The 25,909-nt window shown below is 35.7% G+C and overlaps 2 protein-coding genes across 3 annotated transcripts; one reads left to right on the top strand and one right to left on the bottom strand.

Annotated features, from left to right (window-relative positions):
- Positions 1-122: 122 nt before the first annotated feature.
- On the bottom strand, positions 123-15,105 carry UVH3 (5'-3' exonuclease family protein). Of its 2 annotated transcripts, XM_088218302.1 has the most exons (18): positions 14,886-15,105; positions 14,531-14,781; positions 14,239-14,426; positions 14,042-14,156; positions 13,666-13,743; positions 13,448-13,572; positions 13,255-13,372; positions 12,733-12,810; positions 12,596-12,649; positions 6,794-6,978; positions 4,924-6,652; positions 4,605-4,799; positions 4,134-4,219; positions 3,613-3,898; positions 3,373-3,509; positions 2,627-2,711; positions 1,933-2,463; positions 123-1,183 (listed from the first exon to the last, which is right to left on the bottom strand). In XM_088218302.1, exons 1-18 carry the CDS (start codon positions 14,971-14,973, stop codon positions 485-487), a joined length of 5,028 nt encoding a protein of 1,675 aa, XP_088074428.1. In that variant the 5' UTR covers positions 14,974-15,105; the 3' UTR covers positions 123-484. The 2 variants fall into 2 exon arrangements, with proteins under 2 accessions (XP_088074428.1, XP_088074435.1); XM_088218309.1 differs by lacking the exons at positions 13,255-13,372; positions 13,448-13,572; positions 13,666-13,743; ... (2 more) ...; positions 14,531-14,781; positions 14,886-15,105 and adding an exon at positions 12,886-13,025.
- Positions 15,106-19,190: 4,085 nt separating this feature from the next.
- LOC110808493 (putative inactive receptor kinase At2g26730) lies at positions 19,191-21,678 on the top strand. Its single transcript, XM_022034001.2, has 2 exons — positions 19,191-20,818; positions 20,959-21,678. Exons 1-2 carry the CDS (start codon positions 19,525-19,527, stop codon positions 21,540-21,542), a joined length of 1,878 nt encoding a protein of 625 aa, XP_021889693.1. The 5' UTR covers positions 19,191-19,524; the 3' UTR covers positions 21,543-21,678.
- Positions 21,679-25,909: the final 4,231 nt, after the last annotated feature.

The following is a 25,909-nucleotide window of genomic DNA, read 5'->3' as shown; positions in this document are numbered from 1 at the left end:
CATTTCAGAGTAATTATTTTCTCAAAAGTAAGTAATTTATCTTTTACCTTAAAAAATAAAATAACAGATTTTTAGCTCAAAATGAAAGTTTTAAGACTAATAATATAATAGAAGTGGAAGAGTGATCCTCGAATATTTTTTATTTCATCCGACTCTCTCAAATCACCATTAGAAGAAATGGTTCTTGTTTACAAACTTGAAACTCTAGGTGCATAATCTTTATCTCAAGAAGTGTTCTGACTACTTAAATACAACTACCCTATTACTACCTATGGTACAAATTCATCTTTTTCTCCCAACAAGTTTAATGATACATATCAGAATCCAGATACTTCTTGACCAACTTCGATTCTAAACTTCATTATCTCAATAGAATATACACATTATCTGATGAAAAATATGACTACTATAGGTTTTCACTGGGCGGTAATTGGATTTACATACCTCCAAAATTCAACAACCCTTTGGAAAAAGCAGTGCACTTTCAACTCTTCCTTCTCTTCCTCTTCAAGAAAGGCATGGCACTAAAAGCTCCTACAGAAGCTGTTCCACTGTCATTTTTGACATTTTCTTGCAAGGCTACACCAACATTAGGATACTTCTCTTCAGCGCACGTGGTTTGATGCTCCTGATTTACTTCTCTGTCAATTTTTTTCCTGTTAGCTTCTAGTTCATCCAGACTTCTCTTGAACCTAGAATCTGATTCGCCAGAACAAACATTCTCGTAGTTTTCTCCTGTCAAACCAAAACCAGTAGATGATTCGACATGTTCCCCAACACCAGCAGGATTTTCAGAATCATTCTTTTCTTTAACTGTTTCAGTTTCATCAGTGCAAAACCCACCTCCCATTGTCAAGTAGTCATCAGAAGGTCTATCCTCAAAACAAGGTTCAACATCTTGGCCAACACATTGTTGACCATTCTCACTTTCAACAGGGAAAAATCCACCTCCACCTTGAAAATAGTCTCCACATAAACTTTCGATAATTGGTGTATCAACCACTTTATGGTCTTTCTGTCCATCAGGACTGGGGCCAACGTTTTCTTCTACATTATTGACCTCCTGCATATCTTGTTTAGCGATTTCTTCATAATGGCATTCCTTACTGCTAGAGGACTTGCCCGAGTCATCAACTTCTAAGCTATCCACATTATAATTCACAGGATTCCGGGAACGAGTAGACTAAACATAACAAACAGAAGAGTGGATAAGTAAATCAATCTTGAAAGGAAACATGTTATTACTTCACACAGGACACGTGCTAATAATTTTAGTATGAGTGAACACTATCTTCAAAATGAGGTAGCATGGTACAGAATGCAATAAACTTCTGATTTAATATGAAGTCCAAAGCAATTTACCAGATATATTCCGCCATCTTACAAATAGAAGGATAGCTACCTTGTCAAATTCAAAAGCACATTTATTTCTATCGTAAATAACTTTTTGTGATTGCAAAAATATAATGACACAAACACATATTATCAATATCCCAACCCAGCTTCTTAGTAAACAAAGCCAAACGAGTTAAGATAGCAACAAGTTGGTTTATTTGACTAAGAGTTAGTATGGCATGTTCTGCACTTATCTAGATAATGGAAAAAAAGATGATGAAGGTCTTCCAATCCACAAAATGAGCATCTACCAGAATTTAAAAACTATACCCGCCTGCCTCCACCCCATTCCCCCCCCCCCCCCCCCCCCTCCCTCCCTCCAATCCCTCCCCCCCCCTCCTACATCTATTTTTAAGTAAAATGTTTCAACAACTAACAGTCAAGGAAAGCTATGTTGACAATCCAAAGTTATTGTTGGTTGAATGCCTATCCAATGAAAATTGCATAGCTCATGCCCCTTGAAAATATTCTATCAGTGTAAAACACTCCACCTCCCCAATTGTGTTCTAAGGAGAAAAACAGAAACTTCAAGCTTACCCGTCGCACTTCTTGTGCCTGCTTTAAATTCTTACTACAAACTTCTTGCCAATCATCACCACTGTGGCAATCAGAAGAACTGGTTTCAGATAGGTCAAAACTGCGACTCCCTTTTCCTTTTTTTCCTATTCCATAATCTCTGCCCCTTCCTCTGCCTCCTCTATTCTCACGTGACCTCTTAGCTGTCTTTTGTTTCCGACCTGTAGGCAAAGCTGGCTCTGGATCCGTCACTTCAGATGAAACAATCTTCCGATGAACCCCTCTTTTAGTAGATTGCTTGGTAGTTGATGTTCCCATAGAGTTCAGCGTTTCACCATTTCCATCCAGTAGTTTCCCCGTTTTATTATCTCCATTTTCAACAGAACTAACCTTTCTCTTCTTTCTACCTCCAGGAACTTCTTGTTTAGAATCATCCATCAGTTCCAAGGCCTGGGTTCCAGCAATTCCTCTGACAGCTTTCTTGATTCTCTTACTACGAATTTTAGCAAATCTTTCATTGAAAGAGTAAAATGCTTCCATCCGGAGTTGAGTCTTCATAAAATATGAAAAACCAAAGAAAAAAAAAGTGTTATCAGCATTGTGTTTTAAAGCTCTAATTAAATTCCCTAAGTATAGTACACATTGATTTCACAAAAATGTGATGTAGAAGGTGTTTGCAAGTGTGTCTCTTTGCCTGTTGGGCAGAATTACATACCTCACGTTTCCCATACTCCTTCAAAACAGGCAACAGCAATTCCTCTGTCTTCAGGCTATTCCACCCAAATTTCTCCCAACACAATCTTAGCAAACAAGAGGTTAATCAGATATCATAAATCAGGCAGATTTAAGCCTATGGTTATTATCCAAGTTACTAAAATAAATGGAGCTGTTTTTGTTGTATTTGTCATGGATATAGTTGGCATTCATGAAAAGCAATTTTTTTGTTTTTTTCCCAATGATAGAAAAAACAAAAGCCATTAACTAGGCACAATAGGGATGCCATCCATATAAAAAGTCCATAGAATAGGGGTGTGATGCATATAGAAAATGTCTCTAGCATGTATAAGACTCTTCTTATTCTTCTATTTCCTTCTATTCTATTTCTTTATCTCTTCAATTTTACCACACACAATATTGGCAGTTCTGGAGGAGGTTTCTAATCATTTTATGGCAAAGAAATGGGAACTTATTGAGCCAAACCCAAAATCATAATCCACAAAACATGCTACCATAATAAATATTATAATCCCAAATTTTGTTATCAGAAAAATTTGAGCTAGAGCTCTATGATCTAATCTCCTCTTGTTCCTCAGTATGTTTGGTTGTTAACTGACTGGTGGTGTCACATGGAATGCTCATAATTAATATTTTCAAACCATGCATTATACATGAAAGATCTGTTATAGCAGACTAAAGACCAGATTCATGAAAAGACAAACTAAAAAACAAAAGTTAACTTACTTCCGAAGAACAAGAATGTCTGGCTTTCCCCACGAAAAAGGTTCAGTCGATTTGTCCACTTGGGGACAAGAATAAGCTGTAATAACTGCTTCACTTGGAAAAGAAGAAGGTATATGCCAATTCTTGCTCACGTTTCTCTAGAAATAAAAAATAATATACTCAAATTCATGGAGAAGTGCAAAACACTCTTATCAGGAAAAAAAAACAAGAAAGAATCAAGGAACCTAAAATGATAATTACATGCGTATCTATAAAAATCTGCTTTATATCTTGAATGTCATCTGCAGATTGCTGATTCTCATCAGCTTGATAAATCTTTTGTCGGGAAGCATCGACTCCTTCCATGCTACTTTTGAAATCGTTATTTCCAACTTTTGCTATTTTCTTCACATTGGCTTTTGCATGCCCATTAAAGCTCCCAAGGATGGATGGATCTGGTGATTCAATCCACTCCCTGAATTTCTGGAGACCATCTTCCTCAGGGAATGCATTCACAACCTCAATAGCATTAACAATGCCAATCCCACTACACCAAAAACATACCCAAACAAGTTAAACTTTCAGCACGCTATGAGTCGACTATTTTACCATGCCAATGTTAACAACAAGGATTTTTGCATCAATGACAATGACGAGGTTCCAAAATGAATTTCTGTCAAAAACAGAAACTTAAATATCTGCATAGACATTCCTACATGAATTTAAATGTACACAGACCAGAATAGGTTTCACAATGTAAAACTCCACTATTCCTCAATTACCTAACACCTTCAGTATAATCACTCCCAAGAAGCAATGCCATACGAATAAATTTTTCTCTAGTTAATCCAAGCTCCTTTTCAATATCCTGACAAAAAGGAATGCATGAAGATAAAGGTAAGTTTAACAGCAGGTATTGACTTTTTCAAAATAATATATAATAAAGAAAAAACTAAATAACCACGCTGGATAGAGCAATGAGGAGATAATTATATCAAAAAAGAGGAAAACCAGTCCTCCGAAGAAAAGCAGAAGTCAGATCCACAAAAAAGCTAAACTCACAATTCTTTGTTGAACAATAAATTCCAATAATTTAAATTCAATTAAAGGGTAAAATGGACTTTCCCAGAAATTCCTCAATCTAATAAACCCATCAACTCCTAGTCATGTTGGAACGAAAGCAGATAAATTTTCTTCTTAAAGGACAGGTAAGACACAACAGGACCAAGAAGTTCAGTTTTATGTATGAAAACCTTTATGAAGTATGTCTCCACATATTTGCGGTCATTGAATATATTTTTGTAAACACTTTGTGCCCCAAACAAGAACGCATCAGAATCATCAGTTACAACACCATCAACAAGGTTTGCAAGTTCCATATAAGCACACTGAGCTTCTGCTTCCATTGGAGCAATAATGTATGGTAAGCCAAATATTTGCAGCAGTTCCTACAGAAAACAAAAATCAGAATGAAGAACTGACATTTAGGGGAAAAGTCGTGGATATAGCAGCACTATATTTCACCCACTTATTTATAACCACACAGATAAAAATGAGCTAAATTAAACCCACCTGACATTCTGCAAACATCTCACTGCTAACGGATTCAGCATTTCGTTCCAGCCTCCTTTGCTCATCACCCAGATTCCTACTTTCTTGGTCCAGAACTAGCATTTCCTCCTCCAAACTAGCCTCATCAAATTCAAACTGCACATTTTCATTGTCCTTAGTAGCAGATCTGCTTATGCTCTTTTCTGTTTCTGTAAAATCTTTTACATGACTGCTTCCTGTAGCAATTTCTTCCATATTAACATCATATGCTGTTTTTTTCCCAGCTGACTTCACCAGGGAGTTGGAATGGTCAGTCATATCAGTTAAATACTGATATAGTTCAGGTTCTAAGTTGTTTTCCTTGTCACTCGTAAAAGTTGATGATTCGGTTTCAACATTGTTTTTCTTAACACTAACCAAAACGGATTGGTCAGCCTGTGAATCATTTCTCTTGTCAGCAAGGATGGCATCAACGATGCCACTAGATACTGAATCACAGCTACGAGAAATGTCCTTGGAATTCCTGTTAGCAATTGTAGATAACCTGAAATTAGAATTATAAGCATCAGGGCATTGATCCAGAAGAAAGTGGACCTTCTTTACTTCTGATAGAGTTTTTAGTGATTCTGCATACAGCACTTCTCTATTCAAATTCCCCTTCTCACTTGCAGCTTGCCTTGATTGCTCGGATTTGTTGAGTGGTTTGTTTGTGGATACTCCTGTATTATTGAAATTATAACCTACAGAGGACTTCTGCTGTAAAGAACCATTTTGTTGAGTTAAATCTGGCCCAGCCGTAATGTCTGCTTTATCAAGGATAGTTGCAAATTCATTTGAATTTTCAGGTTCAGGTAACACATTCTTAGATTTCTCATCACCAAGATCCAGAAGACTTCTCCGGATTGCCTCCTGTAAATCAGCCTCTTCTAATAAACATCCTTTGGAAATTGATTTTTCCGATATACCAGTGCAAACAGCAGCAGTTTTGATGGCATTACAAGGTGTTTCCTCCCATTCCACATCACTCTCACTCTCATCAACCCAGTTGCCCCCAATAGAGGGCTTCATGCCAGAATTATTGTCAGCGGAACTATTAACCTTTCCTTCAATATGCATTTCCACCCATTCACAATCAGAATCAGAATCAGAATCAATATGAGATGACTGTTTTTTAGTACCATCAGCAGGGATCTCCAATGGAACTTCTGCTACTAAACGAGCAAATATTTCATCATCATCATCACGGGCAAAATTCGTGCCCACACCATCATCTTCAAAAGTTATCTGTATAGGAGTTCCACTTGTTACCATGGATACATCATCTCCAACATCCATGTTTATAGGTTTCCCATCAACACCCAGTGAAGTCTCAGCAACCAGGTAGTCACTGGAAAAACTGTTTGGGGTTTCAGCTTTCTCTGTGTTTGACATGGGCTCAATGTTCTCCACCTTATTTGCAGTTGTCTTCTCCTGATCAATCTTTTTCATCAAATCCAGGTTCCTCTGCAAATCACGTGTCATATGAATCCCCATAGCTGTCAGCCTACTAACATGTACCTGTCCCCTTTCATCTAGATATGTTTCAACATCACTACTTAAGGCCTTTCTAGATCCATCTAGAATTGATCCTAAGATACTGTTGGACTTACTGACAGCAGCATTGCCACAAGTTGAGTCCAAATCATGATGCCTTGATTGGGTGTTATGATTCTTCTCTGCAATTCCTTCTACTCTTGCAGATGCAAGTACTCTGAATACATGCAAGCATACTAGCATAATGTCAGTCATTGCTCTTCTGAAATAAAAATCACAGAAGAATGAAGGAAAAATGCAGCCACTGTCATTGAATTTCAACAAGGCATGAAAAAATGTAGATAAACTAACTACTCACTGTTTATCTCCGGTAAATGATGATGAAAAAATAAATTCTCTGTTGGCTTCAGAGGCTATTCTGGATGTCTGCACACCACCAAACCCTCTCCCGGCAGCAGCTTTCTGTACTTCATCTATTTCCCGGCGAAAAGCAACAGTTTTAAGATAAGCCTCTATTTGTAGTTCAGAAAACTTCTCAGGGGTCTAGAAGCACACAAAAGGAACCAATGAGATAACATCCACGAAGTTCATTAGAAAATGATCCGATTATAGCAGATACTCAAATTATATAAATGATCCAATGTACATGCATCAAAGGCATTTTCTAAAAACATCACATGAGAAGACAGTCCACCCGATTTTTATCAGTAGTTTTATATAGAAACTGACACTTATCCACAAAATTATAGTCTTATTATGATGCAGGATAGGTTATTACTACATTTCTTAAATAAATTAGAAATCATAATTATATTAAATGTAAAACAACTACTATTTAGGAGTATTATTATATTATTTCAAATTATTATTATAGTTTTAGTAACTTAAATTTTATTCTTCTTGGAGTTAGGAGTTTATTTTAATTAGTATTATTTTCTATTTGTATTAGGCTAAGTATTTTTAATTCTACTAGATTATTATTTCCTAGTTTAACTCTAGTTAGAAAAAGCTACTTAGAAAATAATATCAATAGATTTATAATTTCACTTATTAATCATTCCAGTTATTCAATAATATTGTGAGTTACTCAATTTCATGGTTGGGTAATGCAATCAAACCCTTAAATGTGATGTTTAAGACTTCTGAAAATAATGTTTAAGAAACCTTAAGTGTGATATTTAGGTTTTCTTTTATCTCCAAATCCCTAATTGGACAAATCAACCCAATTTTTCCTACATCATATTAATTCCCTGTCATGAATTTTCCACCCTCCATAGGACCAATCCCTTCGCATATAATTGCATATCAAATTAATCCATGCTCAGAAGTTTCAGCAACTTTTTTGATCTCGAGAGTTCCTAATAAAAGAATGAAAGTCAAACTATATTACATAGCTAGAGACAACAAAAATTTGGATACCTCTAACTTTTTCTCAAAATTAATAATCAGATGTAGTGTTCTCATTGAAAAGATAAGTATGTAAGGGAAAAGCTGAAAAACAAGACCTCAAACTCTCATATCATATATTGAATAATAATTTGGAACCAGTTTTAACAAAACTTTTAGCTAGTAGGAAATGACCTAATATATTATTTATGGCTTAGTTTCATATTTGGTCCTACACCTTTCATACTTTTCCTTTTGATCATTCACTTTTAACATATTAAAACTCAAGACTTGTTTTTTTCCCTCCAATCACATCCTTCTCTTTAGAGTCTCTGTTAGAAACTAACAGATTGAACACGTGGTTGCTACATGTATGTCACGTCGTCAAAAACTAATGATGTGGTGCCAGCTCAAACGTGTCCCAATTATCATCCAATCGGCCTGTGTTCAATTGACTCTGTTAGTTCACCTCTCTCACCCATTTGGAAAAGAACCCCAATCTATTCACCATCTCCAGCCTTTAGAACTTGTAAATGCAACTTGATGACTTTTAGATCTTATTTTCTAAAATGAATGTTTCCCATTGCAATATACAAGGGGTTGCTTCTTCCCTTTCCTTTATTCTGGGCCCACCATTTTTGGTGAAAAGATTGGGTTTCAAGCGTTTCAAATGAGCAAGGTAAAATTTTTGGTTCTTTTCTAGATATGCAAGAGATATGAAATAACCAGTTCAGATTAACTCATTAGTAGGTAAGATCAAATAAATGGGCTGGGTTTGAGCTAGTTTCTTGAAAACATGGCAGAACGTGGCACTCATATGGCCGAGCTATTAGTTCTAACAAAAAAACTAACAGAATGATGAAATTGGGGAAAGATTAAAGATTGAGTTTCACATTTTAAGATGTTAAAAGGCTAAGAATCAAAAAAGAAAAAGAATGAAAGGTGTAGGACCAAATATGAAATAAAACATTACGCATTGTACCTTAATAGGTTTAAACCAAGAATTTGTGCTAGACGCTTTAATCAGTTGGAAAGGTAATAAAGCTTGTGAACTGAACTTCACTATGTTTTTTTTCTCTTGTGACAAAGTTGGGACGGTATCAGAAATGTTAAGTCTCTTTTTGCAAATTTTCGTGATAAATACATGGCCTCTTTGAACTCAAGTTTCATTGTTCTGATTCCCAAGGTGGAGAATAATGAGGACATGAAAGATTTTTGGTCTATTAGTTCTTTTGGCAGTATTTACTAACTAATTGGAGAGATGCTGACAAACACATTAAGTAATGTTATTAGCCAAGTGATAGGGAAGAATCAATATGCAATTGTGGAAGGTCAAAAGATTCTGGAGACGGCTCTAACCGCAAACAAAGTTTTCAACTCTTTACTTAAGTTTGGAGATAGAAGGATTTTATGCGAACTTGACACTTGAAAACCATATGATCATGAGATGTATCTTTTTTTTTTTGGAGATAAAAGAAAAAGAATATTATTATGCACAAAGGTATCAAAGAGGTACCACCCGAAAACAAAATAATTATAAGTCGACCAAGTGGTTCATGACAGTTCTAATATCTTCCAAATCTAATATGTCATGATCAAACAAAATAAAACTAAAAATATGAAACCATCTATTACTAATGTTTACAATGTCAATTTCAATTCCCTCAAAAGTCATTGCATTTCTCTCCCTCTACACAACCCAAAAAATGGAAATCGGAATAAAGAACAATTATTTTTTCTTTTTACATAAACCAACCTATGCCCACAACTCTTTGCTAACACTACCCGCCATAACCCAGTTCATCCCCATAATCCCAAACACCTACTCCCAAATTCTGTACACCATTGGACACCAAAGTAACAAGTGGTTGAATGATTCTTCATCAGCTTTGCACATGTAACACCTATTAACAATCATATTTTCTCTTCTTCTCGACATATCAATGGTCAAGATTTTTTCTTTAACAGCTTCCCAAGTGAAGAAAGTCATTCTAGGTGAAGCTTTTAACCTCCAGATTTGCTTGAAAGGTGCTGCCATGACATTTTCATCTTCATTTTTGACAATATAATTGTAGTAGGATTTCACAGAAAAGCCTCTTTTCTTGTCCAGTTTCCAGATTCTTTTGTCCTTCTGATTTTTCACCTTAATAATAGCAAGACAACGAAGCAGATTATAGTATTCTTCCTCTTCTTCGTCCTTCAATATCCTTATTAATGAAGGATCAACCACTTTCTTTACAATAGGTATCCCCTTTCACTGTTTCTATTTACTCTGGTCATTGAGGCCCTTCATCACATGATCCGGATGGTCAAGAGGGATTATTTGATTTAGGTTTTTGAGGTGGGTAACAGTGCTTCTCACAAAAAAAATCACTCTCCTTTTATCCGCAAACAACATATCACTCTTTCACAAACCATAGAGGGACCACATGGTGACTATTAGATGCATCTTGATTTGTTTCGAGGCTGTCTTGGGGTTCAAATCAATTTTGATAAATCAAAAATGGTTCCGCTTGGGAAAGGTGCTCCTATTAGTGAATTCGCAGGGTTGCCAGGATGCAAAGTGACCTCTCTCCCCATCAAGTGCCTTGGTTTGTCCTTAGGTACAAAATTCAAAATAGATGTGTTTGGGAACCAATTAAATCCAAGGTGGAAAAAGGATTTCTTTATGGAAGAGTTAGCATATTATGCCCAAGGGAAGGAGCGTGACTTTGATCAAAAGCACTCTATCCAATCGGTTGATCTACTACCTATCCCTCTTTCCCATTCCTTCCAAGGTGGCTAAGAGGTTTGAATCCTTCCAGTCCAGGTTTTTAGGGGTCCACTTAAAGGAGTAGAGGATGTACAACCTTATGGCTTCAGATTTATTTAAGTGCCTAAAGGAAGTGGAAGGGCTTAGCATTAAATATCTATTAGTTAGGAACAAATCTCTCTCGACTAAGTGGCTCTAGAAATTTATTCCTACAGTAATAAGGTTATTGAAGGAGGTAAACACCGCTAAGTATTGCTTGGTAGGGAGAAAGTGGCAAATTGGTGAGCCGAAAAACATTCAATACAAGTCTCTGGAAATGGGTTAGCAAGGGTTGGAATCAAGTGATGAATATTGAACACTTCCACACTGGCAATGACCAATGTTTAGAGAGTGAATTTCTGACGTGATCACTGGAGTAGGAGTACTACATTGATAGAGCAATTTCTGAGACTTTTTGAGATTGCTAGAGATAGAGATGGGTCAGATGGCGAGCTTATGACAAGGCATGATCTCTCTCATCCCTCTTGAGACATCTATTTTTCCCCCAAGATCAATGACTAGGAGATTGATGACTTGGCCACCTCACTGCTTCAGTTAGCTGGCAGCCAGGTCATCCTAAGTGCATCTAACAAGCTGGTCTAATCTATCTCTAAGAACACTATCTTATCTTATTTGTCAAGTCCTTCAACATTAACCTCCATAGCCAGTGGCCAGTTGCCTTCAGATTCCCCTGAAAGCAAATTTTGAAGAAGGCATTGCCTCAAATTGCACTCTTTGTCAGGAGGCTGCCTTGGCAAAATCCTCACTTTCAACAACCTAAGAAGCCGAGGGAGAATCATTGTTAATGGCTGCCGCCTCTACCTTCAGGAGAATGAATCTTCCAATCACCTTCTTCCTTGGTGTCCCAAAGCAAGTAGATTGTGGATTTCTGCTCTTATTTTTCAACCTTTCCTGGGTCATCAATAGCTCGGCAGCAGACATAATCTGGGCATATGATAGCACTTATGCCACTAAGAATATCCCTCGTCCGATTGGTCACTGAATGGCTTGTTGGAGAAAATTAACAATACAGTTTTTGAAGATGATAACCCTTCTTTTTGTTTGTATTAGAGGACTGTTGGCTCCAGGCTTTGTATTTTTTTTTTACTTAGAGGTTATATCATTCTGTTAAGAGAGGATCTTGGAACCTTTATGCTGTGTTTGAATGATATACTATTAATGTGCGATATACTAATTCACTAGATTTGTCTTGTTTGAATAACTTCCAAATAGATGGTATGGTTGATTGGGTGGTTTTTAGTAGTAGATCATTTTTCTATTGTTTCCAGATTTTTCAAACCACTGATTCGATGGTTTTTAATAGTTGAATATTTTTCTTCCCATTTTACTCTCACAATTATTTATTAATTCTCGTTTTACTTTTAAACCCAAATTTTGTTTTTCTTATATTAAGTATTAAAAAATTATATTTTTATTCTTCATAACAAATTTATTTTTTAATATTTTAAAAAAAATTCATTAAAAATTATAATTTAAATAATTTTACAAGTTAAATAACTTAATTACAAGTTAAATGAGTTTTTTTTATACTTTTTCATTTAATATTACATACAATAAGATAGAGATAATTGATAATTTGACTAAATATGCAATCATACCATCCTATCAATCTAAATAAAATATCTGTCATTACCATACATTAATACACAATCTTCTCGAACATGGTATAACTTTATAATTACCATCCTGTGTAATTACCAAACCTTATCGTACATTAATTATCCTAAAAAAAAAATCAACCAAACACAGCATTAGACTATTCTGTGTTCTTCAAAATAGTTGCCTTCTAGTACAGGGGTGGCACCCCTTTGGTGCCCTTTTAATACATATTCTCTTTTTGTCAAATTGTAAGTCTATTGTTACTCATATCTGTTAGCGCAAATGCATGAATAGCAATCTAAGACAGATTATTACACATGATATGGGTCTTTATACAAAGAAGCATCCATGATTTAGACTTACCTTTTTGACCTTTTGGTACTTTTGCCTATTTTCTGCCATCAACCTCTCTCTCATCTACAAGAAGACAAGCACAAATATAAGAGGACCTCCAAATATCTGAAACAACCAGAAACTTACAAAAATATCCAAAGGCTTACTTGACCAAGAAGATCAAGCTGCATTGACGGAGGCAAAGCAGCTAAAACAGCAGGATCAACATTTCCATGCATTACTGGCTGAAAGGAAAAAAAATCTAAATAAATACAGGAATAGCAATGGTATATATATTCTAAACGTAAAGAAAATTCCACCTTCAGACAAAAACATAAAACTTGCAGAAAGGTTGTCATTATTTGTTGAGTAAGGTTGTGAATGGCCACCATATACTTATGCTCATATCTACCATTTGATTAAGGAGAAAAAAAAAATTATATATATATATATGCACCACATTAGAAAAACTAATGACTTATGTCCTCAAACAAGCAAATAAACAAAGAAAATCTCAACTTATCAATAACTTTATTTATCATAACAATCACCATAATCTTCTTTGGCTTTTCCTCTTGCAGAAGAAAAAGAATCATGCCAAGCCATTAACCACTTGATTAAAGACCCCAGTAACTCTTAACAGCATTAGGCCAAATGATGTTGATTGCTTATGTCCACCCAAAACTTACCAACAGAAATTCTTCATCATCATCAGCATTCTCTTCCTCAGACAGAATTGCAGGACCAGACGTAGATGTTTTGTTGGTTTCATCTCCATTTTCCTCTGCTGCAATTGATGCTGCTAGCCTAAAATAGCAGTGGAAAAATTTAAACAGCACAAATGAGAATATTCTCATAACTGCATCTGCAAATGCCACTTACATTTCATCTAGCTTCTGCTGGTCATGATTAACGGACGCTACCTTATTCCTTTGGCCACTGCATTTCAACATGTTAATATGGTCTTGGTCATTTGATAATATCTTCTTATGCTTGGGCCCATTCATCTATAAGTTGCACGAAAAATTAACATTAAGAAAATGGCCAAGAACAAGAACTTGAGAGACCAATCTAATTATTAGATTCATAAAGAAGTGTACCTGCTCAATAAGTTCAAGTTGTATTGAAGGAGGCAAGGCAGCAAAAACAACTGGATCAACATCTTCATTCCCTGTTGGCTACAAAGCAATGAAATACACTAACCAATTATGGACACAGAGGTTGAGAATCTTCCGAGCATTGAATGCCAGATAGTTTAATCTCAAAAATCAAGGAGAGAATATTGATTTGTAAATCAAAATATAGTTTCCTGCAAACCTTACAAATTCTATATTTTTTGGGATTAATAACTCAAATCTTAGTCAACCTGCCCAATAATGTCAATCCAACAGCATCCACAATCATGCAAGCCAGTTGCAACAGTATCTATTATGCCGAATAAACAACCACTCCAAGGCTAAACAGGAATTAACTTACAAGTATTATCTCCTCATCTTCATCCCCTTCCTCCTCCACTGGTGCCACAGCAGCAGATGTTGATGCATATTTAGTTGCTCCATCTTTATTCTTAGCCGCAATTGATGATGCCAACCTAAATTAACTTTCAAAGCTATATAAACCATACACAGTTTCGAAACCCCCCATATGACTGAAAATGTACATTTGCAGCTTACGCTTCATCAATATTTCCCGGATCCTGACTCCTCGATGATGTACTAAGTCTTTCCGCACCACTCCCCATGCCAGCTTCAAACGATTCATTTGACAAAAGCTTTGCCACATTACCATCATTCTTCTGTTTCTGTTTCTGTCTCTGATGCTCAAGAGCCTGGGTCAGCTCCTTCAGCCTCATTGCCTTCAGCTATCAACAATAACCCAGCACAAAAATCATAACATTTTTTTGGGTAATAATAATTAAAGCCGCTAGTAATAACTCAAGTGAGAGCGAAGAGAGCAATAACTAACTTGATTGAGGAGCAATTTCTCGGCGGTCTTGCGGATCTTTGCCTGGGCGTTCTCGCGCTGCCTGCGGCGCGCGATTACAGTCCGGCGCTTCAGTGCTGGTGTGCCTCCGTCGAACACGAAGACCGGTTTAGTCCTAAGGTATAGCAGCTTGCAGATTCGGCGGAAGAAGCCCAGCACGTGCGCGTTCCGCACCATCTCCCCCTTCTCGTCCCGCATAGCCTTCATGAACTGCACCATCCATATGCTAGCATCTGCAAAATACAGACAAACATGTAAGCAAATGTTAGTGTCTGATTACCGGTGATATTTTACACGATCAGAAATAGATTTTTAGGGCTAGGAATTTCGAGTATACCGATGGCAAGTCTCTTGCCGGCCAGGGTTTCCACGGACACACGGCGGCCGACCGGCGCCAGTAGTTCCCAAAGACCTTGCACTCCCATTTATTGCTTCTCTTTCGTTGAGATCTTGTGTTAATCTTTGCCGCCAAAAGCTTTATATGCCCCAGGAATTACAGGCGATAACTCCCGACGTAACAAAGCGAACAAAAGAGAGACATGTTAGTTTGAATATTTGCTAAATGCACATAATTATATAAATTGGAAGTTTATTCAATTGATTGTCAAATGTTTTATTTTAAATAAAAATAAAATATATTTTTAAAATACTTTCCTCACGTGATATTCTAATGTATATTTAGAGAGAAAAAAGGTTAAAAATAAACTAAATACTTTTTAAATTATTAAATTTTTTTTAAAAAAAAATGAAAGCTAAAATAAAATTTTAATTCATATATTATTTATTTATTTATGTAAATTAATTTATATCTTAATTTTGCATCAAATTAATTCTTATATTTTTAAAAAATTATCAATTTAATCGTATCTTATTATTAATTATTAACGATATTAATTTATATATCACATATTTAAAAAAAAATTATCATTTAATCATTTCTATAATATGTGAAAATATTTAAATTTACCACTTAGTAAAGGTGTCATGCCAATTATATGCTTATGCTCTTCGCATTGCTTGGTGTGGCATCATCCTCAAGCTTGGAAGTGAATCCAAAGGCTTTCAGTTATTATTTATTGCAACATTGGGATTGCCATATTTTTGTCTCCAACCTATTTAGCTAAAATTTCTATTAGCCTACTTCCTTTCACCTCCTCCGCAATGCCTACTTCTTATTCTAAAAAATATATAAATTAACAAGATTTAAACTTCTTTCTAAATTCTTTGTGATTCTTATGTTCGATACTTGATTTACTTTATTGATGTGCAAATTTAAGATATTTCAATATTTGAAATGTAACGATCTCGAAAATATCAAAAAAAATAAATTATAAACTAAGTACGGAAGCGAAATAAATAGTTAAGATTTATATTTTTTACACAATAATTTAAAATACCGAATAGTGCTACGCAAGTTACACTTTTAAAATAAATACAAAAAATAAATGCAAAATAAATAAAACTAGCATCATACTCGCAATTCTCTTGTGGATTGAGCTCTGGATCATATCCTATTGACCTGAAATGGTTAAATAAGAAATGAGATACACTACCACAGTAAAAATATCACGCTACTCACCGATACAAAAATGAAAGTTGGTAGAAAAATTAAAACAAATAATAGAACACTTAATTAAGAAAATTTATTTATCAATAATAAAATCATTTACCGTCCACTTACCATAACGAGATTTATTAAAACAACTTATAAAAATAATAACATAACACTTATCATGATTTCATATACAATCGGTAACATGCGCATATTATAATTTCATATTCAATTAATCAAAAAAAACAATTGTCCCTTTTCATTAGCCTGTTAGTATCCATGAGGTCCATAGAGATGTCTCCACTACGTGTGAACCATTTCCTTTAATATTCTCAATTAGTGGGTTGTCTTTATACCTCGTCCGGTATGAGCACCAAATTACTAAACCTCAATATTCCGTCCGGTATGAGGATGAAACGGGTTATCCCTATACCCGTCCGGTATGAGATAACGTTCACGGTAGGGTTCCCTATGTATTCAGTCCATCTACCAGCTCTCAGAATATCTAGTAAAACTGTCGTTTTCATCCATTCACTTAATTACAAAATTTTTCATTTACTCTTAGCCTCCAATTCCCCAACTCAACCGTAACCATACAAAACAAATAATACATGCATTCAAAACAATAAAATCAATCAATCAAATACTATTATGTATTCAAACTGTAAAAACAATCAATAGAAACAATAGTAGATAATTTTCAGTTCTTTCTCCATTAGTACCCCGTAATTAATTATGAATATTTTTTACACTGTATAAAACACTGTATTGATTTTAATTTGACTTTAATTCTATAACAGAGAATAGAGTGAGAGATTCTTACTCAATTTAATATCCAAAAAGCTAAGTTGTTGACTGCGCCTACTTGCGGTCTCCAGGTTCCCTGAATTTTTATTTAGAAATTAAAATGCATTATAAGTACCTACAAATGTCCCAAAAACAAAAAATCAGTCTCAAAACCAGTTTTTGACCAATTCTGAAATTTCGGCACAACAGCTCCGCCGTGCTCCGGCAGCAGTCCGCCTTGGATCTGCTGTTTTTATCCGATTTTGTATCAATTTCTATGAGAAAACACGTTAAGGGGCCTCGGTTAGTGAGAAAAAAATGAAAAATCGAAACTCACCGGTGGCGGGGATCTCTGGTGCGACGGCTCCACCGACTTACTTTATAATTGGGTGTTTTGCTCCAGTCAACCTGTAAAGAAAGAAACTATGATCACAATAGTGAAAAAATTACACAAAACAAGAATCGAGTAGGACCTCATCGGAGGCAGTTTTTGCAATTTTCTGTGGCAGCAACATCGGGCTTTGCCCGCAGTCTTCGGCCAATTCGCCGGTTCTTTTGCTTCGATTTGGCCATAAGAGTGTTTAAAATTGAATTCCGAACAAAAAAAAAAAATTTTACCTCTTTTGGCGGTCGGAAAGGACTCCAGTGTAGCGGTGGGTGGCGGTGGCCTCCTTCTCGGTGGCTGGGTCTTCTTCTCCGGTGAGGGGGGTGTGGAGATTAGGGTTATAGTTTAGTGTGAAGGGGGTTATTTATACTCGTCCTCTTTTGCGATGAACCGTCCATCGCATTTGATATGTACCGTCTGATCGTGATTAAATAAGGAGTGAATATGAGCCGTTCATCGCGATCTAATCTACACCGTCCGATCGCGTTTAAATAGGGAACGGATCTAAACTGTTGATCGCATTTAAATCTGACCGTCCGATCGCATTTGGGGAAGGAACACATCTGTGCCGTCCGTGCACGCGGGGGCGAATTTGGACCGTTCGATCACTGGCACGCAGATCGCCTGCGTGGCCTCCCACGTGGCACCACGTCAGCGTCCGTTGCCACGCTGCGCGTCCTGGTTCGTCGGAGCTGCTGACTGAGCATTCCACATAGCACAACTTTTTTAAATTGCATTTTGATCTCCAGTTTTCAATTTTTCGTTCAAAAATCCCCCAGAATCCAAATTTTCATATTTTTCTTCCAAAATTATTTTCAATTTCATCATCCATCAAATTTTCTTCATTTTTATACTAAATTAAAATTAAAAAATTATAAAATTATAAAATTACATTTATAAAGTAATTTAATTTACATATAAATTAAATTTGGACATTACATGAAATCTTTCATTTGAAAAAAGAATAACATAATTTTTCTTTTTCGTGAGACTTAAAGTAGTGAGTTTGTTTGTTTGTTTTTTTTTTTGTTAAATGATAAAAAACAAGAAATTAAAAATGTTTTATGTCGTTATAACTACGTAGATATAGATTACAATATCTTATATGAGATTTACTTCATTTATGAGCAATTGAGTATTTATTATAATGCTAAATTTGAATTATGAATTTATTTTAACATAAAAATTATTTATTGTACTTGGTTATGCTAGATTTTTACATTGTTTTAACATAAAAATAGATTTACAGCTGAAGAGTTACATAACGTTTTTAAATTTGTTTTTCATATAACCAATCAATCAATGTATAATTATGTTTTCCAATATATTTTTTTATAACATATGAGTTAATTAGTTAACTAAAAAACTATTTTTTATAGGCTCTTGAACACTTGTGTTTGATAATTATCAAAATTGCAATTCTTCTACGAAGGGACTCAGTAATTTTTCAGATGATTTACCCAAGGTTTTCGGATAACTGTTGAAGATGTTATGATGTTTTGATGTTAAATATGTATATTATATGTTTTATTTAATTTTTTAAAATATGCGGAATATTATTAGTTAAAAAGCCTAGATAATATATTTTAAATTATGAGTTGAAAATTTTTATATAAATACGACACATTTTTAGTTTTTATTAAAAAAATATATTTGGTATGTTGAAGTATAAAATTAATTTAAAAATATTCTAAACAATCTTATAAAATTTATATATTTTCGTTAAATTTTTAACTTTATTTTTATCGTAATTTAATTAATGAAACCACCATATATATATATATATATATAAAATTTCATTTGTACAGTCCTGATAATATAAAGGAAGTTTCCACTGATATGTTCTAAACTATGTAAATGATAGATAAAACTTTATACTAATAAAATATTTCAATTTATGTAGTCCGAAAAACATAGTCTAATAGGAGGATTTACCGACAAAAAAAGACCTAAAAATTATTATTATTAGAGGCTATTTTCCTTGTAGTGGAAAAATTAAATCATTAAAAAAGCAAGATGCTCAACTGAAAAATCCCAACTCATTTAGAAATGCTAGATGGCTTCGTCTTTAACTTTAAAGCGGCAATCTATCAATAACATTACATATTATATATCATTGTAAAATCAGCCAACTGCTAGCCTGGCCGACATTGAGATTCTCCCCCCATTTTCTAAGATCCCAACTACTGAAATACCTCTGTAACTTGAATTTTCTTTACAGAATTTTGTTCCATCATAGATCAGACTATCAGAATGCATCAAATTCCCATCTGGGTTTTCTTCATTTCATTCTTTCTTATTATTCAGACTACAGATTCATTGGATGGTAACACCACAAGATCATTGTATAACTTTCTTGCAAAACTGTCTAACTTTAATGGATGCCCTGATCATCGTCTGAATTGGAATTTATCCACTGATCCATGCAAGGATGAATGGGAAGGTGTATCCTGTGATTTACATGCGAATAATTCTGTGCAAAGTATATCACTTGATGATTCAAATCTTTCTGGTGTTTTTGATGCTACTTTAGTTTGCAACGTGGATTCACTGGCTTCATCTCTCAATATTATTAGTCTTGAAAAGAATAGTCTTGCTGGGGAGATCTCAGAGGACATTGCAAACTGCAAACAGCTCACCCGATTGCTTTTAGGCGGGAACAAACTTTCTGGAAACCTTCCACGTTCGATTCCTCTATTGAACAATCTGAAAAGGCTTGATGTTTCACACAACAATCTCTCTGGAGAGTTGCCTAAAGACTTATCTAAGATTTCTGGTCTGACTATGTTACTCGCCGAAAACAACAAGCTTACAGGGAAGATACCAGATCTTGATTTCAGCAACCTGAAACAATTCAATCTCTCAAACAACAATTTCAAGGGGAGAATACCAGATGTTCATGGCTTGTTTTCTGCAACTTGTTTTTTGGGCAATCCTGAATTATGCGGAGAACCTTTGCCAAATAGATGTCCAAACCCACCTGTTTCAAAAACTCAGATGATCATGTATTCAGGGTATGTTGCATCAGCTTTGGTTCTTTTGTCTATGGTTATTTTCTTGCTAGCTAGAAGAAAGAAGAAACAAGAGAAGATTGAAGAAATATCAAACAAGCTTGAACCAACTTTTGATGACAAAACTGACAAGCCTGGTCCTTCACCAACTGATTATAAAGCAGATCATATAAGCATGAGCAGATCACAGGTTTCAGGTGAAAGTGCATTAGTTTCTTCATCTCTGGTGGTTCTGACTAGTCCAGTGGTGAATGGATTGAAACTAGAGGACTTGCTCAAGGCTCCTGCAGAGTTGTTAGGTAGAGGAAAACGGGGTACCCTCTACAAGGTCATCCTAGATAATGGAGCGATATTGGCTGTGAAAAGGATAAAAGATTGGTCTACCTCAAGCAATGATTTCAAGAACAAAATGCAGAGACTGTACCAAGTTAAACACCCGAATGTCTCGCCGGCACTCGCCTTTTACTGTTCCGATCTGGAAAAATTAGTGGTATATGAGTATCAGCAGAATGGAAGTCTCTTCCGACTTCTTCATGGTATACTTCTTACTTTGATACCATATTAAACAATTGATTAATTGATTCTCAAAAAGCTTAAACTGATAAGAAAGAAACAAGCAATTAGTTATATTTTATCAGTATATATATGAGAAAGAATAGTCTTGGATTTGTTTCAGGGTCCCAAACAGGTGAAGTACTTGACTGGTCATGCAGACTGGGGATCGCAGCCACCATTGCAGAAGCACTGAACTTCATGCAGCAGGAGCTTAGCAGTGATGGAATTAGCCATGGAAACCTGAAATCCTGCAACATCTTATTCAACAGAAACATGGAACCTTGCATTAGTGAGTACGGCATCATGGCTGTAGAAGATAATCAAGGCAACTCATCTTCATCATTTTCCATCACCATTGGTGGCTCCGACGAACAAGAAGCAATCGGGGGTGCTGGTGCTTTTAGTGCTGACATTTATAATTTCGGTGTGATTGTTCTTGAGCTACTTACAGGGAAGGTGGCGGATACGGATGGAAGGGAGTTGACCAGATGGGTTCAGTCTGTTGTTAAAGAAGAAGGGAGGGTGGATGTTTTTGATAAAAGGTTAATCTCAGAAGGTGCAAGTGAAGAGAGGATGGTGAGCTTGCTGGAGGTAGCCATGAAATGTGTCAACTCTTCGGCTGAAGCCAGGCCAAGTATAGATCAAGTTTCAGTTATGATCAACGCTATAAGAGAGGAAGAAGAGAGATCTATCGGGAACCCATGATGTTGAGTTATATTGAAATTTTATTATGGAACCTTTAAGACATTCTCATACATATACACACACACACACACACACACAAATTAGTTTTCTATCACAAGACAGACATGTGTCACTAATGTAATCATCTTAAATATTTGCCATGTTTTTGTTTTTTAATTTCAGAAATTAATTATAAAACAATCTCCTGTTAAAATTAAAAAATATATATATATGTATATGTTTGTTGAATATGAGTTATATGTAATAATTACGTACATTTTATGTTCTTAGTATTGATTCATTTAGTTTTTATTTTATTCAAGTTAAAATAGTATAAGTTACAATGTACAATAAATGAAAATATCTAATAAATTTGCTTTAGATAGTTTTCTATTAAAAAATATATACGTGATGTAAATCAAAATAATTTATTCTAATAATTAAAAACATGTAATAATTAAAGAGTAATATACAATGTATATATTAATTATATGTTAATTACTTTAACATTGGTACACTTAAATAATTATTATAAAATACATACCTATTTTGTTTCATTTTTCCAATTGTTTTTCGAACTTCTTTAAAAATTCTTGATTGCTTCTAAAACTACAAAATAATTAAAGTGTAATGAGTTCCAATATAAAATACTAAAAGAAATAGTTAATATTAAGTATATGAATACTAAAGTAGTTGAGTAAATCCACTTATCAATTACCAACTTACCTAAATACCAATTTAAACCTCATAGGTGATGCATTAAACTTTTCATCCAATTTATTTTTTGATAAAATCCTCTAGAGGTACTGGTAAACAGGTAAAAATATAAAGTTGACGATTATTATTTCTTGAAATATATGATGAATTATTATAGTGAATATTATCATCACAAGTTGAATTTAAGAACCTAAAAGGTGAGTATGAACTCCGTTTTTAAAATTAAATGAATTTACCTAAAAAGAAAAATGGTTTCATTAGTTGTTTTCTGATTTTTACCAACTTTTAATTTTTTCGTATTAGTGTTAAGTATTGAAATTTTTACTTAGTTAGTGTAGCTCATCTCCCTTATTTAACCATTTCATATAAGGAAAATTAAGATGCGGATCCTGAACAGTAAGAAGGTTGTGACTAAAAGTTGCATTCCGCATCCCATCAAAGTTATCCAACGGAGTTTGACTCTATAGGATTTTAGTTATATTTTTATTTCTGTTATTTGAATTCTCTAAAATAGAAATTTCCGTATTTCTATTAGACATTCAGATTTACCATGCGAGATGTAGCACCCGGAAAGGAGGAAAAAAAAAAAAGGGGGGGGGGGGGCACGTCAGCAGCCACGTCAGCAGGCCCGGTCAGCAGTCCCGGCCAACCGGGGCCTGCCACGTGGCAAGACCGCGTCACTCCGAAAGGAGCCACGTTGGCGATCCGCGTGGGTGCGATCCGACGGTCCAGATCAATCGCGCGATCGGACGGCCCAGATTCAATCGCACGGACGGCCCAGATTCAATCAAAAATGAACGGCCCAGATTAAAACAAAATGAACGGCTGTGATCAAAAGGCAAGGGGTTATAAATAGAACCCCCACACCAGACCACAAACCCTAGCCGCCCGCCGCTCGCCGGAGAAGACGAACCAGAGGCCGACCGCCGCCACCCGCCGCCGCACCGGGAAAATTTCCGACCGCCGATCGAGGTAAATTTCATACCCCCGACTCGTTTTTCTCCGCTGATTCCTCCTATGGCCAAATTGAGGCCGAAATCCCGGCCAAACGGCCGGAATACGCGGCCGAAACCCAGCGGCGCCGCCGCCCCCCTCTCGGTTTTTGCCTCCGACGAGGTCCTTCCCGGCCTCCGTTCGATGCAATTTTTATATCACCGTGATCGCCATTCTTTTCTCTACAGGTTGACCGAAGCCGAATCACCAAAACACGAACCTCGCCGGAGAGCCGCCATACCCGAGAGCGTCGCCGCCGGTAAGCTCCGCTTTTTCCGTGATTTTTGGCCCCCCGAGGGCCCTAGGGTTGTTTTCTGACAAGGACCAATGCGAGTGTGGCCGAATTCGGCCGAAAACGGCCGAAAACAGCCAACCCGAGGCGACTCGTCGCCGCCAGCGGCGGCGCCGTCGCCGGAGCACGGCGGAGCCGCCGTGCCGGAGTTGCGATTTGGTCCGAAAGGGGCCCTGGGCCTAATTTGGATTTTTTTTGGAACACGTGCAGGTACTGTTAGTGTGTTTCAGTTCCCCGGGAAAAATTCAGGGAAAATTAGGGACGGCCTGCAGACGCACTGTGAATCGTATTCGGATCCCGAAAACAAGTAAGGACCCCTCACCCTATTTCCTATCACGGTATTAAAGTTCAAAATGATAAAACGGTATTTCTTGAATTAACGAATGTGTGAAATTGCTTAAGGTGGCTAATGGAGCCCGAGTCTAGTGTGATTGGTGATTTACTGTTATTTAGCCTGTTTACAGCTTTAAATGCAAATGAGGTTTGATGTGTTCATTTTACAGATTTGTGTGCAAATACTGCGTTTTTATTAATCATGGGTTGAATGACTGAAAAACTGATACTGTATGTTGTCTGTTCGGCATGAATTACTGTTTTGCTTGTTTGTATGTGAATTGATGATGCTGACTGAGGAAAAGGAAAATGAAAGATTGTGTAGACTGATAATTGTATTATGAGGGTCAGCCTAACTAGATATCCTGGGAGATGGTGGACGGACCAGGTCCGTAGGGAACCCTACCGGGATTGTGGTCTCACATACCGGACGGGGTATGGAGATCTTATGGTTTTGGCACCCATATCGGACGGGGTATGGGGACGGCCCGTTTCACCCTCATACCGGACGGGGTATTGAGGTTTATGGTTTTGGCGCCCATACCGGACGGGGTATGGGGACGGCCCGTTTCACCCTCATATCGGACGGGGTATTGAGGTTCATGGTTTTGGCGCCCATACCGGACGGGGTATGGGGACGGCCCTGGAAACTGATTATGAATGTTAAAGGTTAACGGGTAGCGGAACCCCTATGGACCCCCACGGATACTAGTAGGCTGGTAAATGAGAAAAAGATATGTTGTACAATGATTGAATTACAAGAGGCGTGATAAGTGTTATGTTTTACAGCTTATATTATTCCATGATTATGATAATGTTATTATTTTTCTTATATTGTTTTCATAAATTCCACCGAGGTAAGTGGATGGTAAAGGTTTTCATGTTAATAAACGAGTTTATTGTAAATTATGCTCCATTGGTCTTTTTGTGTTTTTCTACCCACCTTTACCTCCGTGACGGTGAGATATCGTGATGTTCTTACTGGGCTAGTGTAGCTCATTCCTTATTTAACCATTTCAGATCAGGAAGACATGGTTCCCGAGCCCGTTCCGCAGGAGGACGACGAAGGGGATGCCTAGAGACTCTGTAGTCATACTCATAGTTTTATTTTCGAGTTTCTCTCTTAGTTAGTTTAATATTTTATATTTTAAGTACGTTTTGGTTTTTCGTGTAAGGGATGTTAACTGAAATTTTGATCTCGTTTCCGCATTTGATATATTTAAATACTCATTTCATTTTAATATTTCCGGGGCCGTTACACGAGAAATTACACCTTAAACTCTCAATTGCTTATGTTTTTATTCAATATTTCATTTCAATTAAGTTTTAGATTTTTACATTATTATAATGTTATATTTTCTTTACTATTTATTAAATATATTTTATTCAATTAGTTTAAGTTTTTTTTTATTAATATAACTATATTTTAGATGAATTATTATTCATCTCATTTTTAGGAGGTATTTTTTTTTACTTAGTTTAGTATTAGTCTCATGCCGATTGCATATTAATAGAATTCACTCATTAATGTGTGAACATTATAATATACTAACTTTTAGATTTAATGTAAAAAAAAAAAAAGATAATAAAACCAAAATTGATATTACTTATAAAGTTAATTGATGTTTAGAGCGGTCATGAGAATAATGATTAAAAAACATATTTTTAGATTTTTAATTTAAAATCAATAATATAAAGTAATAGTGTTCTATTAGACATTATCTAGAGTTAAAATTAAAATGCTGATTAGTTTTAAAAGTAATACACTGTATTTAGAGATTTTCCACCAATTCAACTAAACTTTAGGAAATTAATAATAATGAGTACATATAATTAGTATATATAGATCTCATCTCATATTTTTCAATAATAACCTTAGTTAATATGGAAAATAATTTCTTAACTTAAATTAATTGCAATGGTTAGTTTTAACAGACAAAATAAAAAAATCAGAGATGTAATTTTCCAAACTAACTAATTAATTGCAGCAGCTTGATACTTGATGGCAATTATGTTATAAAATCAAGATGCAAACAGTTTATTCTTTTTTCAT

The sequence above is a fragment of the Carica papaya genome, chromosome 1, assembly GCF_054855325.1.
Source record: "Carica papaya isolate Zhongbai chromosome 1, ASM5485532v1, whole genome shotgun sequence".
Classification (NCBI taxonomy): domain Eukaryota; kingdom Viridiplantae; phylum Streptophyta; class Magnoliopsida; order Brassicales; family Caricaceae; genus Carica; species Carica papaya.
This window is presented reverse-complemented; position numbering and strand designations above follow the sequence as displayed.

Excerpts from the sequence above, each read along its gene's own strand:
- UVH3 (XM_088218302.1), bottom strand. The coding sequence starts at position 14,973 with ATGGGAGTGCAAGGTCTTTGGGAACTACTGGCGCCGGTCGGCCGCCGT. Across the intron at positions 3,899-4,133 it reads GATTATACTGAAGGTGTTAG|TGGGATTGGCATTGTTAATG; the intron begins GTAATTGAGGAA and ends TTTTTGGTGTAG. Across the intron at positions 2,464-2,626 it reads AGGAGTATGGGAAACGTGAG|ACTCAACTCCGGATGGAAGC; the intron begins GTATGTAATTCT and ends TATTTTATGAAG.
- LOC110808493 (XM_022034001.2), top strand. The coding sequence starts at position 19,525 with ATGCATCAAATTCCCATCTGGGTTTTCTTCATTTCATTCTTTCTTATT. Across the intron at positions 20,819-20,958 it reads TCTCTTCCGACTTCTTCATG|GGTCCCAAACAGGTGAAGTA; the intron begins GTATACTTCTTA and ends GATTTGTTTCAG.